At 40.8% G+C, this 10,966-nt stretch overlaps 1 protein-coding gene and 2 long non-coding RNA genes across 6 annotated transcripts in view; 2 read left to right on the plus strand and 1 right to left on the minus strand.

The window, feature by feature from the left end:
• The window catches only part of LOC111263392 (uncharacterized), a 7,193-nt gene extending 887 nt beyond the window's left edge, over positions 1-6,306 (plus strand). The window contains exons 2-3 of the long non-coding RNA XR_002682201.2: positions 4,918-5,063; positions 5,830-6,306. This is a non-coding gene — a long non-coding RNA (uncharacterized LOC111263392). The remainder of the gene's footprint in view (positions 1-4,917; positions 5,064-5,829) is intronic.
• The window catches only part of LOC147753079 (uncharacterized), a 10,245-nt gene extending 3,836 nt beyond the window's left edge, over positions 1-6,409 (minus strand). Inside the window, exons 1-3 of the long non-coding RNA XR_015312294.1 lie at positions 6,300-6,409; positions 4,932-5,117; positions 3,544-3,587 (exon numbers count right to left, since the gene is read on the minus strand). This is a non-coding gene — a long non-coding RNA (uncharacterized LOC147753079). The remainder of the gene's footprint in view (positions 1-3,543; positions 3,588-4,931; positions 5,118-6,299) is intronic.
• Positions 6,410-7,646: 1,237 nt separating this feature from the next.
• LOC111263390 (putative aminopeptidase PLBD2) overlaps positions 7,647-10,966 on the plus strand; it is a 6,408-nt gene continuing 3,088 nt past the window's right edge. For 2 of the 4 annotated variants that reach the window (XM_022838418.2, XM_022838420.2), the window contains exons 1-5: positions 7,647-7,782; positions 8,445-8,628; positions 9,009-9,255; positions 9,979-10,088; positions 10,708-10,925. In XM_022838418.2, coding sequence (XP_022694153.1) covers positions 8,447-8,628; positions 9,009-9,255; positions 9,979-10,088; positions 10,708-10,925 — 757 coding nt within the window. In that variant the 5' untranslated portion in view covers positions 7,647-7,782; positions 8,445-8,446. Of the gene's footprint in view, positions 7,783-8,425; positions 8,629-9,008; positions 9,256-9,978; positions 10,089-10,707; positions 10,926-10,966 lie in introns of all 4 variants that reach the window. The other 2 variants (XM_022838421.2, XM_022838419.2) reach the window with 2 other exon arrangements.

Consider the following 10,966-nt stretch of genomic DNA (forward strand, 5'->3'; position numbering starts at 1 on the left):
AATAGTACTAGTACTAGTAGTAGTAGTAATAGTACTAGTACTAGTAGTAGTAGTAGTGGTTTCGATCAAACTAATTTATAATTAATAATATATAATTTGTGTGCGTGTATGTGTTTTTTTCTCGTGTCTTACTGAATACCTTTCGTGTGTCATTATTTTTATTTGTTTTTCATACTTACAGTGTTATATATATATATATATATATATATATATTACTTTGATATGCTATTAGGTCACGTCGTATTTCGTGCGTCGCTGGTATTCTTAACGCCAGTAGATCGGACGTATACATCGGTTGATCCCATCATCGTATACGTATCTGACAGGAGGGGCGACCGGCATGGGCCCAGGAACGATGCAGCTATCAGTATCCGAGAGACGGATGTCTGATTAAATGTAGCTTGATTAGCAGGGCGCCCGTACAGGCCACGTCCGCCTACGCGAAGATAATTGGTGAAGCTAATGTTGCCTCTGCTACTACCTTGTCCAGATCCCGGCACGCCGTCGCCTGAATATTCCGCGACGGATGATTTAGGCGGACGATCCGACAGGCGGACGATTTTGTGACGTAACGTACGCCAGCCGTCGTCGTCTACACCGGAGAGAGCTCAGACGTACGCACATCAAGCGATACTTACAGAGTGAACAAGGAAAAAGAAAGGTACACCGAATGGGGAGTGAGTGCCCAGAGTTCCTGGCCCGACTATTACTGATGGTCGCGCCGCCGCCGGCAGCGTAATATCGTTCGTTCTTCGCCAATAACCGGTGCCAGTGCGGCGACAACGAATCAGCCATCCAGTCTGCTAGCTCATGCAGAAGGGGTCCCGAGACGTACAATGAGCAACTTTTGCTGGCTTGCCTTAGAGGCAGGCGCGCTTTTGCTCTCAAGCAGACGTGGAGCCGTTCTGACGAGACCCGCTGTCGATGATGTCGCCTCGTTGTCGTCGCAGCGGCTGAAGGGACGACGATCGTTTAGCGCTTTACTTTGGCTCAATGAGTTCAACGAGTTGATGTTGGGCTGTCGGACTCAAATACGCATTGGCAATGACCCTTGGGCTTCTCCACGTGCGGAAAGGGGCCGGCTAGACGAACAGCACGAGCGACAACAGCGGTGACTAACCGAAATAGACCGGCTATATTAGGGGGGCGGGACTTCGTTTGACTTCGATAGCCAATCTCAATAAAGGACTATAGAAAAACGGTTTGTCGTTATGTTCGACGCTGTTTGCTCAGACGACATAGGCAAAAACGGCAGCGGCAATTTTTACTTCAGCCTTTGGAGACGTTTACACGATCACACAGACACACACACACACACATACACGCATATACACTAACATTCAATCAAAACGAAAAGGAGGCGTCCGCTGTAAACACTTCGAGATAAAGTACTTCCATGGCACTGAAAGGTATTTCTCACAAGTGATTAGACGTGCAATAAGATTCTGTACTGTAGATGACCATGAAGAGTACCGTTGCATGCATGACTATGTGGACATCTGTGGTGGACGGGCAAAAGACCCCAAAAGGCCAGAAGGGCACTTAAAATTAGCGCCACAGAACTGTTCGCTAGCATCGTACTGATCATCAATATTATCAGTTCTTCCAATGGGTTGGACAGCGTGTCGCGTTACCGCGCCTTTCTGCTGATCTCTTCAGCTCCGGCCAAGGGACGCAAAGAAAAACACAGCAAAACAGGAAGGAAGAAATATTAAGGCATAGTCTCGTTGCCGTCTTTGTCCACGCCTCCCGCAGCTGAACGCGGCCACTGAACAACGCAACCCAATCAGGAGCGGCATCGAGGGTTTTTCTCGGAGATTCAAATCTAACAGGACGCTTGACGTCAGTGTTTCGACAGCAACAACGCCCCGAGGATGAACGCCGCAACTCGTAACTGGATCAGATGGAGCAGATGTCGATGACTACATATCCATGTAAATGCATATAGAGTACGCGCACAACAATGCAGATCGTCAATCCCAATGATACTAAGTAACCCTAGCGGACGGTCCCCTCGTCTATTTTGCTTCAAACCGAGTTGCCATAGTTATTTCTTATATATGGTTCGATCCGCCGAGCGATAATGAGTGCTTAATCAGACTGCTCGAATGTCCGCCGACCGGCCGACGGCGTTCGGTCTAGAGCACCTTCGCGCTGGAGCTAATTGTTACGATGTTAATTCCTCCATTTGGCTGGCGCTACGATAGAAAGCGTCCAGATTTGAACAGATAACAAGCTAATATAATTATCCATTACTATTATGACTGGTCGTAGTAGTAATAGTAATATTTTCAAGTCCCGATCTGCTTGTTTGTAGATCGGGAGCAGGGTAACAAGATGGAGCGATAGGACAATTTAAAGCGATTTTCGCGGACCTTTTTTCTGTTTGAGCGATAGATATCGAATGAAAACGGATCTGTAGTAAACGGGCGATCTGTTTCGTTATCTACATCGAAAGTTGTTATAGCTGCTACTGCAACCGCTACGCGAAAAGCTGTTTCGTCTCTATTCGTGGGAGCTTAATCCCAAAATCGTAGAGGGTTACCGTCAACGGCGAGTGTTTAGGCGAGTGGTTTCAACGTCTGACGATTCAACAATCATTTGAGGAACTGGCGGGCATCTATACCGCTGCCTAAACGACCGTACCGAAATCGGCTGTGCTCCCGAGGAAAATCGCGCGACAACACGCATTAAGAATGAGTGATCTAGAGACTGCTCGGCAGCAGACTAAAAATAACGTTTCGACGCCAAGGACGCGGGATCGATAATCTAGATAGCCGAATGTGTGGCAGCTAATTTATATGGAAGTATCGTCGTTGATGAGTTTTTTTTAAATAGATTAGTGGTTGAAAAACCTTCAACGAGAGCAGATTTCAATACCTTATCTATGTGTAGCGGTATCGAGAGTTGAAAGTATGTTTCTATTAGTTTAGTTAAAAAGGTATAATTTTAACTTCTCTTTGTTGTGTGTGTCTGGTTTACATGACTAGTTTATATTTTTCTCGAATGATCGATAAAACACTTCACTAGGCTTATTTTTATGCAAGATAAGTGACATGATTTTAAGTGCGTTGGGGATCCATATTGAAGTTGGGCGGATCTTAACAAGTACGTTATTTTAGTTGAATATATTGAAACGTATCAAAAACTTTTGAGATTCCGCTAAATTATATTACTATGATATAATAGGAAGAACCCGTGTGTCTAGTTTATTGCACGCTTTCTCCTATAAAGGGATGAATCAAATCGCAGCTACGCTTATGATGTATAAATTATTAAATATAGGGTGGGGAATTTAAATACGGTTTTTCGCTATGAGTTTTTGTTCTAAGACTGCATTTGAACAAGACCATATAGTTCAAAAGCATATTCTTCTATGCGCCATGAGTATTACTCTTGACGGTTATATTTGCTCAGTTTCCGGTACGATTACAGCTCTAACTAAAAACCTAAACTAATTTGAAAAATATTCCGCAAATAATAGTAACCGTGCCTCAAACGATATTAGTAGGCATAAACCCGTTCAACCGTCATACTACTCACCAGATTTAGCGAAATTATATTGAACCACTGGGACGCCAAAGATCCTGAAAATGCCAAGGTTCAAAACGCAAAGGGTTCTAAAAAAGTCTAAAAGCCTACGTTCGATAGAATATTCATTGTTAGGCGCTTCAAAACAGCCGCTGATTTATATACAATAGACTTAGATGTATTATAAAGAAAAATGCTTTCTATACCCTTTAAATATAAACTTAGTCAAGTACTTTTCGGCTCGCCTCAGCCTTGGAACTGTCATCGGTCCTTTTTTTAGAGGCTGCATGAGAGCCGACAACAACATAGACTGTCGACTTCGTACAAAAATAGAAGCTTTCCATGTCAGTAAGGGATTGTCCTGCGCCATGATACTAGGTAATCCTGTTGATCTTTGCTGAAATTCGGCACAAGTTACTGCTATTGAAATTATTGACAGCAGAAACGGCTGGCTTTTTTTTCTGGTGTCAATAATAACGAATGTCTGTTTGAATTCGAACGCTTATATTTTAACCATGCTGTATACATTCTCATATACATATCTATGGGCAAACGTTTTATTAATTTTATCATTTAGCTCCGATGCGAGTGTCCTATCGCTCTGTGACGACAAAAGCCCATCTAGCAACATTTTCTGGGTTCTACGCTTCGATCGAGCCCCAACCGTGAGACGATATCAGGTTTAATTTCCATTTTAATTCCATAATTTATCTAAGAAGAGGTCTCGAAGGTGATTGTGCCTGGAGGATTTATTGTGTTATTCATGCAGTTGTTCTAACAAATGCTCTGCCGTTCGTCTTGCGGTAATAGGTCCAATAGGTTCCAATTAAGGTACAAGTAGTATAATTCATTGAAGAAAAGGAAAAACAAGATCTCACCGAAAAACTATATATAGTTTTGTTTGCAACGGACAGTTGCGCTTAGGATTATCGGCATGTAGAATCAGGAGGAGTATGCATCCGAGCAGTACCCTCAAGGGTTTTGCAGTACTTCTATATAGCAATATCATAGTAAGGATAAGCAGGGTGATATTAGCACGGAGCACCACAAAACACTACGGACAATAGATTACTAGAGCTCTGATACTCTGTCTATTACCATACTGGAATACACTCAACTAATAGATGGATCGGGGTTAATTTCAGCTCGTGCCGTTCAAGGTGCTAAGCTTAAATAGGAATATTTTTCGACCGGTTCACTTATTCCGGCTTATGTTGTCATAAACTGTCCCAGAAAAATGTGTATTCCTTTATATTGGCGATAGTCAGGCACGGTAGCAAGGTCCACTTTCGCTGGCATTATCGATGGTTCTGTAGGTTAGGACTAGAACGCACAGACAACTTCACGATGGACATGCTTCAAAAGTGAGCTTGTTCGAAATTTCAGTTAATTGCACCCACCTAACGGCGCGAACCTCCCGATGGGATAGCACGCTGGCCTTGCTGCGTGTCTTGCAAAATCCAGTTATCACGGGCCTGCGTGACAATCAACTAGTTATTGTAGGGCGTCCGAGGCTCCGAGCCACTGCTAGGGTAAGTCGTAATTCCAGAACGGACAACTTCAGCGAAAACATAGTTAATCTGATCCTGAAAGAGAACGCACAATACGAAAGTAATTAGGGCAATTCAAACCCTATGTAAGTATTGTAGGAAGGAAACGCATATATTCAAACCTGATTCATGAAAAAAATTTAATACGGCTTAGTCTAACGTGGTTCACCTTTAGATGTTCCGTATAAGTTCTATCGGTGCTGTGTTTACCTTTATACTTTTATGATACGTATGCTGTTTGTGTTCATGACCGCATTTTTAACAAATAATTATTACGTTTATTATTTGAAGAAAAATGGTAAAACAGATTGTTAACTGTATTAACAATCTGTTTTACCTATAACAGGGTTTCTCTCTTTTGCGATTTCAAAAAGGACGATTGAATCGGAATGAGTCAGAGACACATCTGAATGCAAAAGTTTTTCATGTAGAACAAAACGGTAAAAACATTCACGATTTCTCAATTCAATGGAGCAGCGAGTGCTAGATCGTACAATTATTACCAGCCGAAGCATTAGATGAGGATCGAAGATCGCAGTGTTCATTCTGTTTAAATTGGTCAAAATCATTTAGTTTTCAACGAACGTTAGGCATTTCCTAACGCGTAATGGCCCGTTATTGAAGTTGCGTGTCTCAGCTATTACAAGTTAATTTAACAAATGGTTGAGTCCTCGGCAATTTTTACGGCGATGTAGCTTCTGCAAAGCAAAAGTTCGCTCACTGAATCTCTTCTTGTTCCTTTTTCCAGGTAACGAGCAGTAACAGAAATTTATTGCGTCAGCCATATATATATATATATATATATATAGTCGTATAGTCACAATAGCAACTAACGATTTAAGTAGAAATTTCTATGGATTCACCTGTTTTGAAGCATCAAAGTGCACAGAAACAATTTCAAGCCAGTTAGTTACTTACTCATTACTTACCCATAGCACGCTCATAATTGTGTTAATCGATACAAAAAAAGGTCAAAACAGGAACCATATATACACTAGGGTTTAAATGTCGCATTTGTACACCATGTATATGAAAACTTATAGCGGTATGAGCCGATTGTGGTACAGCCTATGGCGCTCGTTTTAACACGAGTGTATATGGACAAATTCAGTTAAGGACTGCGCCAAGTGTTGCTTCCCCTCGAAATTAGTATTGCTCCTTAGCGTAGTCTTGCCAAATGCGATTGGTCGAAGATGAATAAACCTGAGAAGGACGCACCTAAGGATGATCTACACACGCAGAACTCGCTAGAGCTGGTTAACACTGCACAGAGCTACCAGCAACTGGCGGCGCAATCGGAACGAAAAAAAACTACTATAACAAACATAAATTCATTTGTACTTCAATGGCAACAGGCACCGCATGAGGATACCTGCTTACAGAAAAAGGTTACACCATCAACAGGTCCAATTTTCCTCGCGTTGCTGTATACAACACGCAGCCTACTGGTTGCTTTTTACGGCAGAATGTTACTATATATATATATATATATAACTCTTTCGAAAGGAAAGAAGAATGCGAGATTACAAAGGCAAATGGGCAATGAAAAAAAGGCTCAAAGCTCTCATAAACGCATCAATAGTAAAAGTAACTTCCGCTTTGACCACTCAGGCCTAAAGTGATAATATGTTTGTCACTGTATCGTCAAAAAATATATATTGTATAAAATCTATGAATAACCCCCAAAAAACAATCGAAATCTAGTGCTTTGTTTATATATATATATATTATGACGTTTGTACTCTAGACGAAACGTGCAATGAAAAAATAGCAAACAAATTTCTAACCATAATAACTGGTTGAATAAAAGAGATTGGTAAATTGGCCTCTAGTAGCCATCGGTGTATTGTAAAATAGTTAGTGGCTAGCTATTAAATGGATATTTAAGATTAAAGGTAATAGAACAGCTTTAAGGAAGCTGCGCGTATACTTTACCTAGTTTCTGGGTAATATCGAACAACGTCACGAATACGTCAAACAAACTATAGAATAACGCGGAATATGTAAACCTTGTATATTTGCTACTAAATTACCCGAATTAAAGGTGGATTGTATAACACACGGAAGCGATAACGATAGAACAATACTGTTTTTCAATTAACTGAATAATATAATGTTATATTACTAGTAAACATTTAGTGCTTATTTCCTCGATCGGCCATTATTAAAATTACTGTTTCAAGCTCGACCCGATTCCCTAGATACCTCTCGACGATGCGATCAATCATCGCCGCCATCGCATCAAAGGCTTATATCAGTCCGACAACGAAACGAGATAATTCGATTTTTGCTAATCCTGTGCCTGGCCATAGATAGGGTAAGGGTAGAGGCAGGCTGGACGGAGCAGTATCAATACAAATAATCATACAAAGGATTGATTAACAACTTCTCTATTATCATCATTTTTACGATTATCGTACGTAGGATCACCAGTGAGCGAAATTCTCCGAGTAAAAAAATGCGTTTCGCAACAAGCCAATTCCCATTTGCTCCACTTGTACCCTCTCTGTTCGTAGCGGAGTTGATACGCGCTATCTTTCTAGCCGGTCAGTATATAAGGTAAATTGGAAGCCGGCGTGGCTTGACGGTGGGTGGCTCGAAAGGAACAAGGAATTGCTCGCGACGCTGGGACGCAGTTGTTACCGAGGGATCGCGAGGACGGTGCTCTAGCCAACAAACAGAAATAGAGGTATCCAGCAGGGTGAGTGGTACGGCAGTGTAGCTGAATAGTTGCTTGACGTTACCTGTTTTTTCTCATCAGTAATAATAATAATAATAATAATAATAATAGACCGACAATAATAAATCATGTTCCTACAGAAAAAATTGCTCAGTACGCAACTGCACTAACTGCCTGCATTGTTCATGTTCTACATTATGAAGCACTATGATAAATAAATGACACACATATAATATAATGTAGTCCACAAGCCTAAGCCAGAGGCTCAGGAACGCTGAGGTTCATATTGTGTATCAACGCTAGTGATTCTTGACGTAGCCTTTTTTGCGTTCTGAACTAATAGCTAGCAACTTTTTTCCCTTTAATTCAAACCCTTCGTGCAATGAAAAGCACGCAAAAAATCGAACTTACTTAGTCACGTTCTATGGGAAGAAGTTATAGCACAACGGAACAAACAGTTTAGTTCGTGAGCAGGTGTCCGTGGCATGAAGCCTGCGACTAGACTTCTAGAAACCGGTACCTAACAACTTAACAAACATTTTCGAATACGTTTATTTATGTATTCGAAAGGATCCATCTATCCAATAACAATCGGACCAATAAGAGACATCAGTGCTTATTCGGAAAGTGGTCATAGCTCGTTTCGACGAAAAATTTAACTCAGTGGCGTTTGAGTCTTTTAGGCATGATGATCCGTGTGCTGACAGCAGGGGTGCTTGTCACCTTGCTGTCTGTGGGGCGGTGCGCCCGACAAGAGGCACACATCACACTCAGTGTTGTACCCCAAAGGTTTGAGGTGAAAATTGGACCCAATCGAGGAGATGCGATCGCTTGGGGAAGCTTTGACAACCGGATTACGGACACAGGGTCAGTCGCGTATTTGTAAAATCTGATTAGATTGCTTGCTTTACTGGTTACAAGAGCTCCTATTAGCATTATTTCTTACAGTGTATATACAGTCGTATAAGAAATTAATTAGACATGGCTGTAAAATGGGCTAGCATTTACACGATATAACTTGTAAAGAGGAAAATATATAGTAATCATTGCCCTGTGGAGACTGATGTAAATCAAAGTCTAGTAGTGTTCCTGTAATCGACACTTGTCATGAACCAACATTTCTATGATCGTTTGTACGTGCTATGATTTTATGAGAAATTTCATTTATGTAAACATTGCTGACAGAGTTTTCAATTGCTAGAAAATGCCCATTTCGATTATAATCGTATAAAATTATCTCTGCACAGTTTTGGATACCTCGAGATCTACACCAGCCAGGTATTTCCGAGTCAGTATCAAGCGTACGCCGCTGGGATCCTTGAGGGTTACCTAACAAGAACCCTAATTTCGATGCATTATAATAATACAATGCGAGACTACTGCAAAGGACAAACATATTACTGTATAAAGCTTTACGTTTTCCTTCAGAAGAACCTTGACTACATTAACCGGAATATCAAACAGTATCGAGAAAAGGAGCCTTATTGGTTCCAGGTGGGTACTGCTTTGCTATATTTAGATAGTTCTATTAATACAATTTCGTAGTAAAATGTATAGCGTACACTAGACGTTGTTTTTCAAGACAAGAAACATACGAGTATCCATATTTAAAAAAAAAAAAACTTTGTTATTATAATTGTTTAGAAGACTTTTGTACCGGCATTCGTTTTAACGTGAAGTTTCTTAGCTCAACGCTAAAAAAAAAAAAGTGTATTTGGTTCAAATAGCTATTCAGAAACAGATCGTTTAGCCTGGTACGAGTTATTCTCCTAAAATGGTATGTGTAGCCTGGCGAAAAACAGCAAGCTATACCTACCATTTTTTGCTCCTATAACTGCGATGGTTTTTACATACAACGTGTGTCTTTTCTTTGATAACAAGACCAGAGACTCAAACTTCCCCTGACTGATGCAGCTATCAGTATACTTACGACCTAACGTCAGTCCGGCTTGACGCTAACAAGTTACAAATCCAGCAAACTCGTATATTGTTACAGTCGCACAAACGTTTTAAAATCATCATAGCAGTACGTATATTACGTATACGTATAATACCGAGAAAGTACCGCAATCACATGGCGACTAGGAGAGCTCTAACCGACTCTGATATTGCGGAGCGAAGTGAGAGTGCCAGACCCACCAGGTGGCGGCACCTTCGATATGTACTTTTCACAAATATACCTTACGAATAATTTCATATGGATATGATCAATTGCAGACCGAATTGGCTCTTATACAACTCAGTGGAATCCAGGACGCGTGGAGCGCAGTAGAAGGCGAGCGTTACTCACCCCACTTTGATGGCTACACCCACATAACGCCTCTATTGTAAGTTGGTTTGCAGCAGTCCGGCCCACTTCGAAGAATTTTGCTCCGAAAACAAAGACGGTCAACATCATTGTTTGCTAGTACTGTTTAATTAATTTCCTTTAAAAAAAAAACCAGTTCTATGTTATATAGACAAAAAAAAAAAAAACAAAAAAAAAGAACATCTTAGTTTTGTCACAGTCGCCATAATCTCTTTCGAGCAGATGCTTAAAACTTCTTATTGAGCCTGAGTCCTTCTTGCTGAGGCAGCTGCTTCATGCTATAAGCATAGCGCAAACGTAAATTGAATAGAATACTAATATTCTTTTAAAAAGCTATCAGGATAAAAGTGATAAAACTTGAGCAACGGTAAATATGTGTAGTTTAAAAAAATATATCATTGGTAAAAACTCCACACAAAGATTTTAAATGTAAGAAATCATTATAGTGTAGTATCATCACCTCTGATTGACCTCTGATTTGCTATTCTTTATTAGCTGATATATGAATTCAACGACAGACATAATCTCCTCTGTTCTTAAAACATCTGTAGTTGGTTGCTTATAATAAAAGTAGCGAACAGGTGGCTGATAAGAAATGGCCTGCGTTTTGCCTTTGTGCCTGGTGCAATTACCGCTAGATTTTTAAATGTCGATGGAGACCTTGAGGACCTCGAGCAAGCTCTAAGGTCCCCAAAATTGCGACGCGTTCATGGAGGAGGCCACTGCTCGGCCTTAGTAAAGATGCTATCCGACAACTCAGACTTGCTTGTCTCACACGTCACCTGGAACGACTATTCAGGAATGCTTCGAATCCTTAAGAAATACAGCTTGAACTATACGCAGGTATTTTTTGGAGGTGAGTATTGCGAAGGCGCTACATGTGTATTATTACAAAAT

This window comes from Varroa jacobsoni, unplaced genomic scaffold, assembly GCF_002532875.2.
Source record: "Varroa jacobsoni isolate VJ856 unplaced genomic scaffold, vjacob_1.0 scaffold_762, whole genome shotgun sequence".
NCBI classification, from domain to species: Eukaryota; Metazoa; Arthropoda; class Arachnida; order Mesostigmata; family Varroidae; genus Varroa; species Varroa jacobsoni.